Source organism: Elephas maximus, chromosome 1 (genome assembly GCF_024166365.1).
Source record: "Elephas maximus indicus isolate mEleMax1 chromosome 1, mEleMax1 primary haplotype, whole genome shotgun sequence".
Taxonomy (NCBI): domain Eukaryota; kingdom Metazoa; phylum Chordata; class Mammalia; order Proboscidea; family Elephantidae; genus Elephas; species Elephas maximus.
Window position 1 is genome coordinate 750,886 of NC_064819.1, and position 20,739 is coordinate 771,624.

General features: G+C 36.8%; 1 protein-coding gene across 1 annotated transcript in view; it reads right to left on the reverse strand.

Annotated features, from left to right (window-relative positions):
• Positions 1-10,645: 10,645 nt before the first annotated feature.
• SLC9C1 (solute carrier family 9 member C1) overlaps positions 10,646-20,739 on the reverse strand; it is a 124,607-nt gene continuing 114,513 nt past the window's right edge. The window contains exons 20-25 of the mRNA XM_049852884.1: positions 20,501-20,599; positions 19,294-19,467; positions 14,095-14,226; positions 13,776-13,961; positions 12,256-12,382; positions 10,646-10,692 (exon numbers count right to left, since the gene is read on the reverse strand). Of these exons, the coding sequence (XP_049708841.1) occupies positions 10,646-10,692; positions 12,256-12,382; positions 13,776-13,961; positions 14,095-14,226; positions 19,294-19,467; positions 20,501-20,599 (765 nt within the window). The remainder of the gene's footprint in view (positions 10,693-12,255; positions 12,383-13,775; positions 13,962-14,094; positions 14,227-19,293; positions 19,468-20,500; positions 20,600-20,739) is intronic.

Consider the following 20,739-nt stretch of genomic DNA (forward strand, 5'->3'; position numbering starts at 1 on the left):
TTTTCATTCAACATACTCTTGTGAAGAGAGATTTGAGGGAGAAGGAACAAGTGGTCTCAGAAGAGGTTCATACCTAGCACTAATTGGGCGAGTGGATTTAATTGATGTAAAACAAATTTTTAACCAAACCAAATGCACAATTTTCTAGCTTGTGGGTTTATGGCAAAAACTTCTCAGATTTTGGCTATTATAACCAGCACTTCTTGAAATAATACAAACAACCTGGCAAGGACTAGAATTAACCAACTGAGCAGCACCTGTCCCAAAGCACTGATGAGACGGCAGGAAGGGACAGTAACTGGACGAATGGACACAGAGAACCCAGGATGGAAACAGTAAGGGGAGAGTGCTGACACATTGTGGGACATGCAACCAGTGACACAAAACAATTTGTGTACAAATTTTTCAATGAGAAACTAATTTGCAGTATATACTTTCACCTAAAACACAATTAAAAACAAAATTAAGCCTGGGAGACCCTGTGGGGCAGTTCTCTGTCCTAAGGGGTCTCTATGGGTAGAGATTCACTTGATGGCAACAGGAACTCCTAGTGGAAGCAGAACCGGGCATTCACCATGACTTCACCTGTGCAGAAATGTGAGTCAAGTCCTAGAAGAAGAAGACTGCAGTTTGTAAATATGCCATATGGTGATGCCCTGCATTCAGTAGTGAAGGCAAAATGCTTCACCCCACCCCAGACATAGAAAAGAAATACATTGTGTTGTTAGTTGCCGTTGAGGCAGTTCTGACTCATGGCGACCCCATTTGTGCAGAGTGGAACTGCTCCATAGAGTTTCCAAGGCTGTGACCTTTCAGGAATACATCACCAGCCTGTCTTCCAAAAAAAAAAAAAAAGACTAGAATTAAAAATAAAACCTACAACCCATTTGGAGGGCCCTAAGATCCAGACAGTTGTTACCATAGATGCAGTGAGTATCTTCCTCACATCTCTCTGATCAGTGCAGCGAGTACCTTCCCTATACCCCTCTGCTCAGTGCACTGAGTACCTTCCCTACACCTCTCTGCTCAGCGCAGTGAGTACCTTCCCTACATCTCTCTGCACAGTTTAAATTCCCAAGTACTACTGTGTTTCAAGAATTGGAATTGTGTTGCAAGTTTGCCCTAGGGTTTTGAACATCCCAAGACCCTCAACGTGACCTATCCAAGTTCTTAGTGGGTGCTGAAATTGATCAACATTTGTGGGAGTTGCTGAACTACCAAAGTAGCCTGGAGTAGGTTAGATTAGTTCGCTTATTTTTGAGCTCTTACTTTGTGCCACCCATTGCGGATACAGGGGAGAACATCCTTTGGATTCAAAGATCCCAGACACATAGCCCACTGTAGTAGTGGGAGCCTCAGACCGGCCAAGGAAGTCATTCATGTATTTTACAACCATAGCCACCCCTGCTATCTCCTCGTTGCTAACATGAGTTAAGAACAATATTCTGGCATCCCTTATGCTTTGTTTTGATTTGTCATTTCTTTAATATTTACCTAAAAATACAGTTTTTACTATACCCTGCTGAGGGAAATTCTTCATTCTAAAATCTACAAAATAATTAACAGGTAAACTTCTTCAGAATAAAAGAAACACATTGGTAGTAGTTTCCATAAATTCCAGACACTTTTACCCAAAATAAAACTTTGAAAAAGGCTGATTTAAATTTACCTTATGAATATCCATTCTAGCTGGAAGGTCCTCTGTCAATAGTCTGGCTTCAGCTGCTTTTAAAAAGATTGTGTTATTTCAACCACTGTAACGAATGCCTGTTTCCATTAGTTCAACTATCAGATTAAATCAGACTCAAATCACCCATACTCAGGACCTGAAATGAGTGGTTGTCTCAACTGGTAGGGAGAGGGGTCACTTTTAAAAAAGGGATTAAACATCTTTTATTATAAAGGTTATCTAACAAATGAGCAGAGCTTGAAAAGTAGAGAGACAAAATTGTCTGTAGTTCCACCATCCCAACATACTTTTATATTAATATGTATTAAGAGTGCCAAGAGACCCTGGATCGTGCCAACGGTTAAGTACTCAACTAGTAGCTTAAAGGTTGGTGGTTCAAACACACCCAGAGGCACCTTGGAAGACAGGCCTGATGATCTGCTTCCAAAAAGTCATAGCCTTGAACACCCTATGGAGCAGTTCTATTCTGCATAAAAGGGGTCACCATGAGTCAGAATTGACTCAACAACTAATAACAACAGCAAACTTAAGAGCGCCAGGCACTGTAGCAAGCAGTGGGAACACATATGAAAGCAGCCAAGTTAAGGTCTTTGCTTTCTTGGAGTTTATCACCTAGTGGAGCGGACAGACCCACAAAACCATCCCATGGAAATAAAATAAAAACAGGGCTGTGTGCATAGCAGGCTATGGAAACACACATGAGAGTCATCTGATGCAATTTTGTGTATTTGGGATGCACCCAGGGCTCCTTGGAGAAGAAGCTGAGATTTAAAGGATAAGAAGGAGTCGGCCCCATGAAATGAAGAGATGAGGAGAGGAGGACGTTTAGCCTGTTCTAGGCAGGAGTAACAGTAAGTGCAAAGGCTCAGGAATGAGAGGGCACCAGATATAGTAGGTGAACCATTAGTGGCTTGGTGTGGCTAGGTTTTAGAGAGGGAGGGGGGGAGGTGGCTAGTGAAGGAGCAGGTGGCAAAAGTCCCAACACATCCCGTTTATGCTTCATCACGGGTCAGTGGAAACCCACGAGACAATTTTGTTTCCATATGAATTCCAAAGTACATAACTGTATTGTAATATCATAAGAGAAAACACTTAAAATTAACGTTATACCATTAATAATTTCACTTGGTACTCAATATCGGTATTTTTGCTTGACATATATTGTTGGTGTTTTTCTAGTTGCTACATGGAAAATTAACTTTTTAATGCCTAGATGATATTCAATCATGTTGATTGATGTGTTAATTTAATTAACAATTCATTTATTACTAGATATTTTGGTTACTTTTACTTTTTATTCTTTTATTGTTATTTTTTTATTGTGCTTTAAGTGAAAGTTTACAATTCAGGTCAGTTTCTCATACAAAACCTATACACACATTGATTGTTATGTGACCCTAGTTGTTCTGCCTATAATGTGACAGCATACCTCTCCTCTTCACCCAGAGAGTTGAATGTGTCCATTCAACCAGCTCCTGTCCCCCTCTGCCTTCTCGTCTCGCCTCCAGACAGGAGCTGCCCACATAGTCTCAGGTGTCTACTTGAGCTAAGAAGCACACTCCTCACCAGTATCATTTATGTCTTAGAGTCCAGTCTAATCTTTGTCTGAAGAGTTGGCATCAGGAATGGTTATAGTTTTAGGCTTACAGAGAGTCTGGGGGTCATGACCTCTGGGGTCCCTCCAGGTTCAGTCAGACCATTAAGTCTGGTCTTTTTACTAGAATTTGAGGTCTGCATTCCACTTTTCTCCTGCTCCATCTGGGATTCTCTGTTGTATCCCATCAGGGCAGTCATTAGTGGTAGCTGGGTACCATCTAGTTCTTCCAGTCTCAGGCTGATGGAGTCTCTGGTTTTATGTGGCCCTTTCTGTCTCTTGGGCTCATATTTTCCTTGTGTTTTTGGTGTTCTTCATTCTCCTTTGCTCCAGGTGGGTTGAGACAAATTGATGCTTCTTAGATGGCTGCTTGCTAGTTTTTAAGACCTCAGATGCCACTCACCAAAGTGGGATGCAGAACGTTTTCTTTGTTATTCCGATTGACCTAGATGTCTCCTAAAACCATGGTCCTCAGACACCCACCCCTGCTACTGTGGCCCTTGAAGTGTTTGGTTGTATTCAGGAAACTTATTGGCTTTTGGTTTAGTCCAGTTGTGCTGACTTTCCCTGTATTGTGTGTTGTCCTTCCCTTCACCTAAAATAATTCTTATTTACTAATTAGTGAATACCCATCTCCATCCCTCCCCACCCTTGTAACCATCAAAAAAATTTTTCTTCTCTGTTTAAACCTTTTCTTGAATTCTTATAATAGTAGTCTCCTATATCTGTCCTTTTGCAACTGACTAATATCACTCAGCATAATGCCTTCCAGATTCCTCCACGTTATGAGATGTTTCACGTATTCATCATTGTTCTTTATCGTTGAGTAGTATTCCATTGTGTGAATATACTATAATTTCTTTATCCATCCAAGGTGTTGATGGACACCTTGGTTGTTTCCATCTTTTTGCTTTTGTAAACAGTGCTGCAATGAACACAGATGTGCTTATATCTATTTGTGTGAGGGCTCTTATTTCTATAGGATATATTCCAAGGAGAGGGATTGCTGGATCCTATGGTAGTTCTATTTCTAGATTTTAAGGAAGTGCCAAATTGATTTCCAAAGCAGCTATACCATTTTACTTTCCCACCAACAGTGTATAAGTGTTCCAGTCTCTCCACAACCTCTCCAATATTTATATTTTGTGTTTTTTGCATTAATGCCGGCCTTGTTGGGGTGAGATGGTATCTGATTATAGTTATGATTTGCATTTCTGTAATGGCTAATGATTGTGAGCATTTCCTCATGTATCTGTTAGCGGCCTGAAGGTCTTTTCTGAAGTGCCTGTTCATATCCTTTGCCCATTTTTTAACTGGGTTATTTGTTTTTAGTTGTTGAGGTTTTGCAATATATTGTAGATTTACAGATTAGACACTGATCAGATTTGTCATAGCCAAAAATTTTTTTCCAGTCTGTAGGTTGTCTTTTTACTCTTTTGGTGAAGTCTTTGGATGAGCATAGGAGTTTGATTTTTAGGAGCTCCCAGTTATCTAGTTTCTTTTCTGGTGTTTGTGTACTGTTAGTAATGTTTTGTATCCTGTTTATGCCATGTATTAGGGCTCCTAGTGTTGTCCCTATTTTTTCTTTCACTATCTTTATCATTTTAGATTTTATATTTAGGTCTTTGATCCATTTCAAGTTAGTTTTTGTGCATGGCGTGAGGTATGGGTCTTGTTTCATTTTTTTTTGCAGATGGATATCCAGTTATGCCAGAGACATTTGTTAAAGAGACTGTCTTTTCCCCAATTAACAGCCTTTTGGGCCTTTGTCGAATATCAGTTGCTCATGTGTGGATGGATATATGTCTGGATTCTCAATTCTGTTCCATTGGTCTGCGTATCTGCTGTACTAGTACAGGCTGTTTTGACTACTGTGGCAGTATAACAGTTTCTAAAATCAGGTAGTGTGAGGCCTCCTCCTTTGTTCTTTTTCAGTAATACTTTACTTATCTGGGGGCTCTTCCCTTTCGATATGAAGTTGATGATTTTTTTTCTCCATCTCATTTAAAAATGCCATTGGAATTTGGATCGAGATTGCATTGTATCTATAGATCGCTTTGGGTAGAATAGACATTTCCACAGTGTTGAGTCTTCCTATCCATGAGCCAGGTATGTTTTTCCACTTATGTAGGTCTCTTTTTGTTTTTTGCAGTCGTATCTTGTAGTTTTCTCTGTGTAGGTCTTTTACGCCTCTGGTTAGATTTATTCCTAAGTATTTTTTTATTTTATCTTCTTGGTATTGATTTGGTGATTTCCTCTTCAAATTCCTCTTTGTTGGTGTAGAGGAATCCAACTGATTTTTGTATGTATATCTTGTATCCTAATGCTTTGCTGAAAACTCCACAAGTAGCTTTCTTGTGGATCCTTCAGGGTTTTCTGAGTATAAGATCATATCATCTGCAAATAGTGATACTTTTACTTCTTCTTTACCAATTGGGATGCCTTTATTTCTTTTTATAGCCTCTGTCTAGGACCTCCAGTACAATGTCGAATAAGAGTGGTGATAAAGGGCATCCTTGCCTGGTTCTTGTTCTCAAGGGGGAATGTTTTCAGACTCTCTCCATTTAGGATGATGTTGGCTGTTGGCTTTGTATTAATGCCCTTTATTATGTTGAGGAATTTCCCTTCTATTCCTATTTTGCTGAGAGTTTTTATCATGAATGAGTGTTGAACTTTGTCAAATGCCTTTTCTGCATCAATTGATAAGATCAGGTAAAAACCCAAGTAGTTCTTGTCTTTTGTTTTATTTATGTGATGGGCTACATTGATTGTTTTTCTAATGATGAACCATCCCTGCATACCTGGTATGAATCCCACTTGGTCATGGTGAATTATTGTTTTGATATGTTGTTGAATTCTATTGGCTAGAATTTTGCTGAGAAATTTTGGGTCTAAGTTCATGAGGGATATTAGTGTGTAATTTTCTTTTTTTGTGGTGTGTTTACCTGGTTTTGGTATCAGGGTTATGCTGGCTTCATAGAATAAGTTTGGAAGTATTCCATCCTTTTCTATGCTCTGAAATACCTTTAGTAGTAGTGGTGTTAACTCTTCTCTAAAAGTTTGGTAGACTTCTCTAGTGAAGCCATCAGGGCCAGGGCTTTTTTTTTTAAATTGGGCGTTTTTTCATTACCTTTTCAATTTCTTCTTTTGTTATAGGATTATTTAGTTATTCTGTCTCTGTTTGTGTTAGTTTAAGTAGGTAGTGTGTTTCTAGAAATTTGTCCATTTCCTCTAGATTTTCAAATTTGTTAGAATATAATATTTCATAGTATTCTGTTATGATTCTTTTAATTTCATTTGGGTCTATACTCATATCGCCCATCTCATTTCTTATTCAGGTTATTTGCTTCCTTTCCTGTTTTCTTTGGTCTGTTTGGCCAATGGTTTATCGATTTTGTTGATCTTTTCAAGGAATCAGCTTTTGGTTTTCTTAACTCTTTCAATTGTTTTTCTATTCTGTATTTAATTCTGCTCTGATTTTTATTATTTGCTTTCTTCTGGTGCCCCAGGGTTTCTTTTGCTGCTCTCTTTCTATTTGTTCGAGGTGTAGGGATAATTCTTTGATTTAGGCCCTTTTTTCTTTTTGGATGTGTGCATTTATTGCTGTAAATTGACCTCTGAGCACTGCTTTTGCTGTGTCCCAAAGGTTCTGGTAGGAAGTGTTTTCATTCTCCTTTGACTCTATGAATTTCTTTATTCTGTCCTTAATATTTTCTGTAACCCAGTAGTTTTGAGCAAGGTGTTCCCATGTGTTTGATTTTTTTTATTTCCTTGCTTTTTCTGTTAGTGATTTCTACTTTTACAGCTTTATGGTCAGAATAGATGCTTTGTAATATTTTGATGTTTTGGATTCCGTCAAGGCTTGCTTTATGACCTAATATGTGTTCTATTCTGGAGAATGATCCATGTGCTTTGGAAAATAAAGTATACTTGCCTGCTGTTGGGTGGAGTGTCCTGTATATGAGGTCAAGTTGGCTGATTGTGGCGTTTAGATCTTCTGTGTCTTTACTGAGTTTCTTTCTGGATGTTCTGTTCTTCATCCAAAGTGGTGTTTTGAAGTCTCTTACTATTATTGTGGAGCTGTCTATCTCTCTTTTCAGTGCTGTTAGAGTTTGTTTTATGCATTTAGGAGCCCTGTCATTGGGTGTGTAAATATTTGTTATGGTTATGTCCTCCTGGTATATTGACACTTTAGTCATTACATGGTGTCCTTTCTAATCCTTTGTGGTGGATTTAACTTTAAAGTCTATTTTGCCAGAGATTAATATTGCCACTCCCGCTCTTTTTTGATTGTTGTTTGCCTGATATATTTTTTTCCATCCTTTGAGTTTTAGTGTTTGTGTCTTTAAGTCTAAGGTGTGTCTATTGTAGAAGCATATAGATGGATTGTGTTTTTTAATCTGTTTTGCTACTCTCTGTCTCTTAATTGGTGCACTTAGTCCATTTACATGTAGCATAATTATTGATTTTTTTTTTTTATGAGCTTAGTTCTGTCATTTTGACTTTTTTTTGTGTGTGTTGTTGGCTGTTACTTTTTTCCACTTAATTTTCTGTGCTGAGTAGTTTTTCTTTATATATGCCTTTTCCTCTTTTTCTTTGTTGTTGCTTTTGTATTTGCTGAGTCTTTATGTTTCTCTTGGTTTTTTTAAAATTTATTTTGATGTGTAGGGTTGTTAGTTTCCTTTGTGGGTACCTTAATATTTATTCCTATTTTTCTAAGTTTAAACCTAACTTTTATTTCCTTATATCGCCTTGACTTCTTCTACATATGGAAGATCTATGACTACATTTTTTTAGTCCCTCTTTGTTGACTTAATGTTGTTATCTTTTACATAAGGATGTTTCTGTTTCCCTGTTTTGAGCATTTTAGCTTTGATTTATTTTTGTTATTTCCCTCTCTGGGTTGGTATCTGGTTGCTCTTTTCCTGTGTTCTAGTCTTGGGTTTTTATCTGATGTCATGGGTTTTCTAACTCGGGGACTCCCTGTAGTATTTCTTGTAATTTTGATTTGGTTTTTGCAAATTCCCTAAACTTCTGTTTATCTGGAAATGTCCTAATTTCACCATATTATTTGAGAGACAGTTTTGCTGGATATGATTCTTGGCTGGAAATTTTTTTCCTTCAAGGCTTTGTATATGTCTTCCCATCGTCTTCTTGCCTTCATGATTTTTTCTGAGTAGTCTGAACTTAGTCTAATTGGCTCTGTTTTGTAGGTGACTTTTTGTTTATCCCTAGCCACTCTTAAAATTTTCTCTTTATCTTTGGTTTTGGCGAGTTTGATTATAATATGTCTTCGTGACTTTCTTTTGGCATCTACCCTGTGTGGGGTTTGATGAGCATCTTGGATAGGTATTCTTCTTATCTTTCACTATATCAGGGAAGTTTTCTGCCAACAGATCTTCAACAATTCTGTCTGTATTTTATGTTATCCCCCTCTTTTCTGGTACTCCAATCATCGTAGGTTATTTCTCTTGATAGAGTCTCACATAATTCTTAGTGTTTCTTCATTTTTTTCAATTCTTTTATGTGATTTTTCCTCAAATATGTTGGCGTCAAGTGCTTTATCTTCAGTCTCATCAAGTTTGACTTCCATTTCCTCAGTTCTGCTCCTGTGACTTTCTATTGATATTGCCTAATTTTGAAATTTTATTGTTAATCTTCTGGATTTCTGTTTGCTGTCTCTCTATGGATTCTTGCAGCCTATTAAATATTTTATTATGTTCTTCTCTAATCTTCTTAAGTTCCTCTCATGCTATGTCTGTGTGTTCCTTGGCTTGTTCTGCCTTTTGCCTGATCTTCTTCCTGATCTCTTCAAGAGTTCTGTATATTAATCTTTTGTATTCTACCTCTGGTAGTTCCAGGAAGTTCTCTTCATCTGGAAGATTTCTTGATTCTCTGTTTTGGGAGCTTGCTGAAGCCATCATGGTCTGCCTCTTTATGTGATTTGATATTGACTGTCTCCAAGCCATTGATAATTTACTGTATTTATTTATTTTATGTTTGTTTACTGTTTCCTAGCTTCTTGTTTTGTTTTGCTTTGGTGTGCCCAAATAGGCTGCTCAAGTGAGCTAGTTTGATTCTTGGTGCCTTTGAAACTCTAATATCCTGTCACTAGGTGGTTAGAGCTGTTACTAGGTATATGAGCCCAGGAGTCTGTTTACTTTTCTTGTATGCATTCAGCTCAAGTGTCCAGGTTGTCAGTCACCAAGTGTGTGGTGCAAGCTCTCACCTACAGTCTTAGATGAGCAGGGGTGATTTGTGTAGTACAATAGAGGGTCACACCCTGAACAAGACAGGGGACTGACAACTGCCCCTGAGTGTCTGTGAGGAAAGCATGTCCTTGTTCCTTAGAGTGCCTAGGTGGGTGGTTTTTGCAGCTAGACTATGGGCACCCAATGCTGTTGTCTGTAAGGACTGGGAAGCACCACTTATCCTTGGACTTCTGTTGAGGGTGGCTAAGTGGTGTGGGTAGAGCCACCAGTCCTCAGGCCCCTGATATGGGCATGAGAGGACGGTGCTTAATAGGCAGAGTGGTGTCAAACATCATGAACCTGCCTCTCCAACATATAGCTGAAACAGTTGAAGTTAGACTTCAAGTATATACCTTGTTGTACTGTGCTAATGAGGGCCTATGCTGTTGAAATGGGCTCATACAGGTCTGTGCAGGGATGAAAGGCATTCAGTGTCTTGGATCACTTATGCCTATGCCTAGGCAAGGGAGCTGTTTCTGCCCTGAGTTCCCAACTTAGGGGAGCCAGCGGATTACTTTTTCCTCCTGTTTGTTAATACGTTCCTTCTCCATGGCTGGAAGGGTGGCTCAGGGCAAGTGACAGTCCTACTTCCAGCACAGGGAAAGTTGGCTATCACTGAAGCTGGCTCAGGACCTGGTGCAGAGAAAGGAGGGGTCAGTTAAATGCAAGAGAGTTTTTTCCAAAGGCTTGGTTTTTGGTCCGCATGGTAGACTAGATGCAAGTACTTCTCTTTTGCCTAGAGAGCTTCTTTTCATTGATTCTGGAGATGTGAGTGAACTCTCCACTGCTTGGTCTCTCCCAATGTGGAAAACAAGTCCTGAATGCCACTGCTTGTCGCACCACACTCGAGCCAGCAGATCCAGCCTGTGGGGTGACGGTTACCACTGGGTCAGGTCTGGCAACTCCTTGCTGCTTCTAAACCATCTCGCCCACCCCCTGCTGCTCAGCCTGGTTTCTCAACTTTGCCTTTGATGTTCAGGGCTCCTAGATTGTCATATAAAATCGATTCACTTGTTTTTTCAGGTCTTTGTGGTAAAAGGGACCACCGGAAGCATCTGACTATTCCACCACCTTGGCCCCACCTCTACTTTTAATTCTTATAAATAATGCTCAATTACCATTCTTATTGTTTTGCTTCCTTTCTTTAGGATAAAGATCTAGAAATAAGTTTATTTAATAAATGATTCAAACACTTTTATGGCTTTTGATATCTTTTAAAAAAATTTACTTTGTTAATTTATATTGGTACCAACAAAGTAAGAATACATATCAGTTTCACTTTATTTTTTGGTCAGTGAGTATCATAATTCTTAAAAAAAAAAACAAAAACCACTAATTAAGTAGACCAAATGTTTCAAGTCCTGTTTCTTTAGATACTAGTAATGTTGAGCATTTTTCCATGTTTTCTTCTTATTTTTTAAAAAATTGTACTTTAGTTGTAGGTTTACAAAACAAACTAGTTTCTCATTAAACAGTTAGTACACATATTGTTTTACAACATTGCTTAACAACCCCATGACATGTCAACGCTCTCCCTTCTCCACCTTGGCTTCCCTATTACCAGCTTTCCTGTTCCCTCCTGCCTTCTAGTCCTTGCCCCTGGGCTGGTGTGCCCCTTTTGTCTTGGTTTGTTTTATGGGCCTATGCAATCTTTGGCTGAAGGGTGAACCTCAGGAGTGACTTCATTAGTGAGCTGAAAGGGTGTCTGGGGTCCATACTCTCAGGGTTTCTCCAGTCTCTGTTGGTCCAACAGGTCTGGCCTTTCTTTTTGAGTTAGAATTTTATCCTACCTTTTTCTCCACCTCTGTCCAGGGTCCTTTATTGTGATTCCTGTCAGAGCAGTCAGTGGCGGTACTTGGGAACCACCTAGTTGTACTTGTCTCAGTCTGGTGGAGGCTGTGGTGGATGTGATCCATTAGTCCTTTGGATTAATCTTTTCCTTGTTTCTTTAGTTTTCTTCATTCTTCCTTGCCCCCGGAGGGAAGAGACCAGTGGAGTATCCTAGATGGCCGCTCACAGGCTTTTAAGACCCCAGACCCTGCTCACCAGAGTAGAATCCATGTTTTATTTTTGCATTGCCCTTGTTTATCCATTGATTGGTAATAATTTTATTGACACCCAGAATTTTAAAAATTAATTTGTATGCTTTTAAATTTATAGCATTATTTTTACTTTTGTAAAATGACAAATACTAAATTGTTTTATTATTAGTTATTCCATAATTTAATTTTTTACTCTTCAATTTTTAAATCTATCTCAAATTTATTTTCCACATTTTAATCAATGACTTAATGGTAGGTATTAATTGATTATTTATGTTATGATTTGACTTTTTTGTGTGAAATTCTTATAAAGAAAATAGGCTTTATTTCAAGCTCATCCATTCAGTTTCATGATTTATATGTCTGTCATTCAGTCACTACATCGCTATTTTCAATATTACTGCTATATAAAATAATTTTAATTTTTGGGAAAATCTTGTAATCCCTTTGAAAATATTATTTTGACAATTATACATAGTCTTTTAGATGAAATATAGAACTTCTGACTAAAACCTAGATATCCTCAATATGAATTCATGCCTTAGATATCAAATATGGCAGTTAAAAGAATTCTTCAATACTTTAGGCAGAATGCATGCAATAGTTTCCAAATACATATATGGCTATTTTATAAATGGAAAGGAAGTTTTCAAAGCTGTTCAAAGAAACAAAACTCACCTAATGATTGTGATGCAAGAGAATGTTTACATGAAGGTACATACTTTTTAGTATTCCATCTGAATTTTTTGACATCAATTGAAGTTTGAAGAATCATTATTTTTGTGAAATTTTCAGTGCCTTGTATCTGAAAGTTGACAGAATACAAATTATTTTTTCAGGAAGTATTGTATGATTGAATGTTTCTCTGGTAAGTTACCATCTCAGTCCCTGTCTAAACATTTGGGAGAAAATTGAAAATATCAGTAGATCGCCCAGGCATACATCTTAAAATTCCTGGATATGCTGGTTTTGCTAAAGTCAATATTCCACACACTTTCTTTAATTTTTAAATATTTTATTCATTTCTCTTCCAAATGAGAGAAATATTCAAGAGTTAATCATCAGTGGCCTTTTAAAAATCACCCAGAATGTTTTTCTACATGGCAAAAGAAAAAATCGAAAAACATTAGATTTCAAAAAAGTCACTCCACTTTGTGGTAGTTTTTAATATACATTGAATCACATTGGTTTCCCAATCCACAGTGACCAGGGCTTCTAAAGGAGTGAGCAGGTTTCAAGCATCTCTTGCTTGACTGTATAAGTTCCCAACCACCACTCAAACTGAAGCTCTGTTATAATACATTCAATAGCAAAGGTAGGGGACACCACCATTGACTGGGCATCATGCCAGCACTGATGGCTTCCACTTAGGAAATAGTCTTGTGACTGTTTCTCACCTCGGGATTCTTCCCACCTCACTTTTTTCTTGTGTCCTAAATGTACCCTGAAAGCACATCTATCATAGCTTTAAACATTTTATTAATGTATTTATATATCTGTTTCTTTCCATTTGATTGCGAGACTTCTTGAAGGCAGGTTGCAAGTTTGTTTTGTCTCTGTTACTTCAGCCAAATGCAGTTTCAGCTAGCACTTTCTGTCATGTACTAGCTGCTTAAAAATATACATATTTAATTTAATATAGGTCCCTCAATTCCTTATATATATGTCTCTCTTACTCTACCCCAATACATGCAAACACAGACAAGCACACACGCATAAACACCACACCCTCCCTTCTGTCCATCCTCACATGCCCCAGGTTCTAGTTTTGCTTGGCAGGGGAACTCCAACAACAGCTTAAGTAGCCGGGGAAATAGCATTGATATTCTGTTGAGCTATGGGTCCGGCAGAACCTTTCTGTAGTGTTAATGATACTGTCCAGATAAAGTGTTCCTCTGTGACGTGTAAATGAATTTTATAGGTCCTTTTCCGCCGTGGAAGACTGCACCCAAATCCAACTGTGGCCAAACTGTACAGCTTTACCTCCTTTATTGGTATCAAATAGAAATAGCTTAGTGCTTGGTTACTCAGTGCCAAAGTAATCAATGAATTCATTGTATGTGTGTGTATTTATGGAGTCAGGTGTGGGAAAGGATAGGAGGCGGAAAGCCCGAGATTAATATGATAATTTTTCTAATGTTGATACTTTGTTGGAAATATGTCATATTGACTGATGACACGAAATAATATTTCTTTACCTGATGACATGTAATAGGAATTAAAGAAGGTGCCTTATAAGCTTTCCGTAACTGACAATCTTCTACAGATCCATGTATGAGGATAACATAGATTACAGCTTCATCGTAAATGTCAGTCTTGGTGTTCATTGGTATATCTTTTACATACATGTTACAGAGTCGTAATTGCATTTTGTAGTTCCAATCCTATGAGAAAAACACAAATTCATAGTCTATTATTTGTTTACAAATTTAATATAAATTCCTAGTAGTTAATTTCTAACAATATTTTAATGCATTTCCATTTGGAGAGAAGGCAAGATCACCTACCAGCTCTTACCTCATAAGATAAATTTTCCCTGACCTTTTTGGCAGTAATAGAAAGTCCAATTTTTAGCCACATTTTATATTCTATGAGAGGACAGCATTGTTTAAAAGCATCAAACAAATGTTTTCTGGAAATAAAACAAGTCTGGAAAAAGAAGGATATAAGAAAAGTTCAATATTTCATTCTGTGAACCTATGGTTAAAGGAATAAGTTTTTCTTGTTTATATAATGCATTAGAGCTAAGAATTTAAATTATGAAAATTCATGTTTATGGCCTGGAAACATAATAAAATGTGTATGTTAGTAAATATTTGTGTGACTTTGACTTCTGAATTTCAAAAGGCCATATGATCCAATGAGAGTTTCATTGGTATTGTTATAGATTTTGATCAGTAAAAAACAAATTATAATAAAAACCATTTAACCTTTTAAACCAAAGATGTATTTCTAACAACACATTATTTGAAAGGAGCAAACATCTTAGGCAACAATAAAATGCTGAGGCTTAGAATGAATAGACTATTGGCTATGAAGAATAAAACTACTATGAACATTCACATACAAGTCTTAGTGTACATGGGTTTTTATTTCCCTTGGGTAAATATCTTGGGATTGACGGGTTGTATGGTAAGTGTATATGTACCTGTATATGTACCTGTATAAGAAACTGCCAAACTGCTTTTAGAAGTGGTTGCAAACTTTTGTACTCCCACTAGCCATGTTTGAGAATTTCAGTTGCGTTATATCCTTGCCAACATTTGGTATGCCAGTCTTTTTAATTTTAGCCAATGCAGCAGGTATGTGGTGATATCTTGTGATTTTAATTTCTGCTTCTCTGAAAGCTAATGATTTTGAGCATCTTCTTCCCATGTTTATTAGCCACTGGAATATTCTTTTGTGAAGTACCTGTTCAAATCCTTTGCCCAACTTTTAGTTGGGTAGTTTGTCTTCTTATTTTTGAAGTGTAAGAGTTCCTTACGTATTCCTTTGTCAAGCTTTTTGTCAGATGAAGGTATTTCAAGAAGTTTTCCCTAACCTGTGGCTTGCTTTTTAAATAAACCTTATGGTGTCTCTTGAATAGCAGAAGAAATATTGATAAATTGGACTTGGCAACATCCAGTTTATCAATATTTCATTTTATGGTTAGTGTTTTCTTTTTGTGTGTGTGTCCTGGGAAATCTTTCCCTGTCTCAAAATCTCCTATGTTTTCTTCTACAATTTGTATCACTCTAGCTTAAAAAAAAAAAAAAAATTTTTTTTTTTTAGCTTTTATGTTTAGGCCTATGATCATTTTAAATTAATTTTTGTGCATACTGTATGATACTGAGCTTCATTGCTCCCACATGGATATTCAATGTTTTAAGGATCACTTGTTGAAAATACTATTATTTACCCAATGAAATATCTGGGGCCTTCTGTCAAAAATCAATTGACCATAGGTTCTCTTTTCTCTTTCCTGTTTCATTTATTTTAACATTAAGCCAATGCCACACTGTCTTGATTACTCTTGACTTAAATCAGACAGTGTAAGTCATCTACCATTATTATTTTTTTTAATTTTGTTCTATTCCAGGACTATTGCCTTTCCCTATAAATTTTATAAGCAACCTGTAAATTTCTAACAAAAAAGGGTCTTACGAGGTTTTGATTGAGATTGCATTGAGTCCATAGATCAATTTGAGAAGAATGGACATCTTACTAATATTGTGCCTTCCAGTCCATGAATATGGTATATCTCTCCACTTATGTAGATCTTTATGTTCTTTAGAAAATATTTTGTAAAAGCGTTTCACATCTCTCATTTCAACTTTATTCCTAATAATTATGTGCTGTTTGATACGTTTTGTAAAAGGAATTCAAACATTTCATTTCTAGTTGTTCGTTGCTAGTATATGAAAATACAGTTGAGTTTTGGAATTTAAATTTAATCTTGCCACTTTTCTAAGTTCATTATTAATTCTAGTTAGTTTTAGTATATCTTTGAGATTTTTTAAATGTAGATATCATGACATTGGCAAAGAGAGACAATTCTACTATGTTCTTCCTATTTTTTATGTTAGTGTATTTTTTTTTTATTTTAAATATTTTTAGTTGTGGTAAAATATATATAACATAACATTTGCCATTTAATCACTTTTAAGTGTATAATTCAGTGGCATTAATTACACTCAAAATGTGTGCAACCATTACAGCTATCTATTTTCAAAATTTTTTCATCACCCCAAACAGACTATGTAGCCATTAAGCTCAATTCTCACTCTCTTCTCCTTTTTCGGTTTCCATTAGACCTTTTGATATTACCCCAAAGATATCTACAGTCTTTGTACATTTTAAAGTCCTTGTTTTCTTTGTTTTTCAGGCTATATTCTTTCTATTACCTGTCTTCCAATTCACTGATTCCTTTTTACTGCCATCTCCACATCTCCAATCTGCTTTCTAACTTAAAAATTTCCATTTCACTCTTTTCTATATTCTATTTCGTGCTGAAATTTCCTATCTCTTTCCTCACTAAGAACATATTTTCCTTTAATTATTTGAACATATTTTCCCTCAATTTTTTTGATCTATTTTTAGTAACTGCTTTAAAGGTTTTTCTGCCAAATCCACATTTTGGCCAATCTCAGTGTTGGTTTCTATTTATCTCCCCCTCTTTTTTTAATTTTTTTTTTTATTTTTACATTATAGGTGACATTTTATGGGTCACATTTTCATGTTTCTTTGCCTGTTTAGTAATTCATAATTTTGCCTGTTTAGTAATTCATAATTGCTTCTGGACATTGCTGCTGATACATTGTCAAGATTCCAGATTCTGTTATCTCCCCCCTGAAAATGTTGAATTTTGTTGTAGTAGGCAGTTTATTTACTGGCTGATTACCTTGATTTTGTGTAGGCTGGGTTTTATGATTTGGTTGGGTAAATCAGTGGAAGATCATAGACATTTTTCAAGCCTGAGTAACTTGCTGGTACTTAACCTCCAAACTCTGCCCCCACTGTGGATCCTGATCCTGTCAGCGTTTGCTCTTGGTCTTTGTTAGGGTGGATCCAGAGCAGGCTTTACTTTAGGTCATGGTCCCTATACCTATGGGCTGTTCTTTCTGGTCTCTCAGCTGAGGTGTTAAAAGGTCTCTTCTTTCCGGCAAGACTGTGCCTGCAAAGTCCCTAATCTCTGCTAATTCTTGACCTATAATATTCCTGTTCCATTTTTAACAGTCTGGTTAATCTAGTTTTGTCCCATCCTGTGCGTATGCAGCCCAGCCCTCCAACAAGGACTTGTGGAGGACCACCACACAGACTCCTAGAGTCTCCCTCTGTGCAACAACCTCTCCTATGCCTGCTTTATAGATTCCAGCTACTTCCCCTGCCTCAACCTCCATCCTCTTCCTTCTCGGCTCAGCAGGATTACCATATTCTGCTTGGATGCTTGGTAGCTGCATCATAGTTGGGAAATTGTCCTAGCCAGAGTCAGGGTTGGTGTGAGACTTACTTTGTGAACTTCTCTGCTGTCCAGGGTTTCAGACTTACACTTGCTATTTTCCAGTGACTGAACACATTTGCCTCATATATTTTGTCAAGTTTTATGGTTTTTTCTGGTAGGTGTGCTAGTCTGCTGCCACTAACTTCATCCTAACCAGATGCAGAAGGCTAGAGTATTTTTATGCAAATCCCAGACATCATATAATTCCACCTATAAATATTTTAATAGGTGTCTCTGAATGATAGGGACATTTTCAAGATATAATCATTATGTGGTTATATAATACAATTAAAAATAATATTTTAATATCATGTAATATTCTGTTCATGTTAAAATTTCCCAAATTGTCTAAAATAGTCTCTTTACAGTTGGTTTTGATCAAATTGGAACAATTGGTTTTGGTTATTATAACTCTAAAATCTCTTTTTAACAGTTTATCTTGTCTCTCCCCTTCCTACACTTCTTACCATTAATTTGTCGGGGAAATCAGGTCTTGTGTTCTATAGAATGTTCCACATTTTAAATTTAGCTAATTATTTCCCTCTATTATGGAACCCTGGCAGTACAGTGGTTGAGAGCTTGGCTGCTAACCAAAAGGTAGACAGTTTGAATCCACCAGCTGCTCCTTGGAAAAACCTATGGGGCAGTTCTACTCTGTCCTATAGGGTCGCTATGAGTTGGAATTGACTAGATGGCAATGAGTTTGTTTTTCTGTTTTAGTTTCAATTAACTTGTTTCTCTCCTTCTTGTGTTTCCCATAAACTGGTTAGGTCCAGAGGCTTGAAGAACTTCAGGTTTTCTCTTTTCTTGTGCAAGAAGACTTCAAGGCTGGTGCTGGTACTACCGAGTTACCACGTCACTGGGCACATAGCACCTTGTCATCATGCTTTTAGTGATGCTAAGATTGATGGGTGGTGTTAGTCTGTTTCCTTCATTATAAACTTAACTATTAATATTCCACTTAGTAGTTTCAGCATCGATTCATTATTGTTGCCTTGATCCGAGCAATGGCAAAATGAAGATTTTCTAATTCTTTCATTCTGCATTTGTTAGCTGGAATTCTTCTGTAAAGAAGAACTTTAACTTATCATTTTTTTTTTTTTTTTGGTTACCTTAGAAGAGTTCAAAGAGGAAAGGTAGGAAAAATGTTTAAATATTTCCCTTTTTAAAAAAATCAATTTTTAGAGTAATAAGTTAATATCCTAGTAACCTCCATGGAAATAAAAAATTGATATCATTATCAACTTATTTGATGGACTTCAATTAATTGCAGTCATTCTTTTTTGATGTTCAAATTAAGCTAGTGGGAATCCCTTGTACTTTAAGGGTTTCCTTCTCAATGAAGTTGGGCACTTTCATTTGCTTTGCTCAACTTTTCTATAATTGTTCCTAGGTCTCTGACTTGTTCTTCCTTCCTTCCCTTCTCAATTATGGTTTTTATAACTCACATATCCAACACAATTCCTCCCCCCTGCAAAAGCCCATATAACCACTTTTTTTTTTTTCTGGTTAAATTCTTCTTTCAGTGTAGTAGGTTAACATAAGCCATTTTGCCAAGACACTTTACTGGATGAGTATAATTCTATAACAAGTTTTGATCTGTATTACTTCTGTTTTTTTAAAAAAATTAAATTGTCACTAGACTGTGAATATATACTAAGTAAAGAAGCAACCATAAGCTTGACGCTAGATACTTAACGGAAATGATCATAAGATATAAGGTGATATTTTCTGACCTCCACTACAGTTTTACAGGTAGCAGAATATTTCATGGGTTCATTCGTTAAGCAGTTTAACTCTCCTATTATTTCCCCACTGATCACATAGTCCGTGTGAGTTATCTGAAAGTCTTTCTCCTCTGACTCCCAGGGTATTTGGCCATTACCCAAACCTGGCTTTGATCTTTGAAGCTGTTCAGGAAGAAAGAAAGAAAAATACATATGTCAGTTGACTTGTCTTCTTAAAATTACCTAGTTTAATAGCTTTTTCCCCTTTGAGTTTTAAAATTTCTAATATATACTATCTTAGTCATCTAGTGCTGCTTTAAGAGAAATACCACAAGCGGATGGCTTTAACAAAGAGAAATTTATTTTCTATGTAGGCTAAAAGCCCAAATTCGTGGTGTCAGCTCCAGGGAAGGCTTTCTCTCTCTGTCGGCCTTCTCATAATCTTCCCCTGGTGGAGGAGCTTCTCAGGCACAGGGACCTGGGTTCCAAAGGACGTGTTCTGGTCCTGGCACTGCTTTCTTGGTGGTATGAAGTCCCCAACTCCCTGCTCACTTCCCTTTCCTTTTATCTCTTGAGAGATAAAAGGTGGTGCGGGCCACACCCCAGGGAAACTCCTTTTACATTGGAACAAGGGGGTGACCCAAGTAAGGGTGATGTTATAATCCCACCTTAATCCTCTCAACATAAAATTACAGTCACAAAATGGAGGACAACCACACAATACTGGGAATCATGGCCTAACCAAGTTGATACACACATTTTTGGGGGGACATAATTCAATCTATGACATATACATATTGTTTTCATAATACTTATTACTCTTCCTTTTTAAGTAAATTTATTAAATTAGCAATGACTTAGAAACAAAGCATCTTTTTTTTTTTTTTTTAAACAGAACACTCTTAAATACCCTAATCTTTCTAATTCCTCCTACTCAGCCAACCTCTACCCAGGTAGAATGGATAAATCTCCAATTCAGATAAATAGAAGATGTAATTCTCCATCTTAAAAGACGCTCTTTTTTTTGATAGCTTATTATTATGATAAAGTATGACTAAAGAGACAGATGAGTGGTCTTTTCCACTGTTTCTTAACACGAAAATTGTCATTTGAACTGCAGCTAGTGTAATACAAAAGGAATAAAGCTATTCATTCCCAATTTTATAAAATTTTAAACTAATGTTCACAAGTGCATTTGTAAGTAAGTCTGCCTTACCTTTACCATGCCTGAAATAATTACATAGATTCCTCTGGGCTCATCACCTTCTTCAAATATATCATTTCCACAATCAAATGTTACAACTGTGGCTCCTTCCTAAAAATATCACCAAATTTGTAAGCTATAAATAATATTTTAGCAGTGGTTGGGGGTGCTAATGTTTACACTTAAAGTTTTTACATTTTTAAAGTAAATATCACTCAGCAAGATCTCCTGAGATATCAGATTAGTAGTAA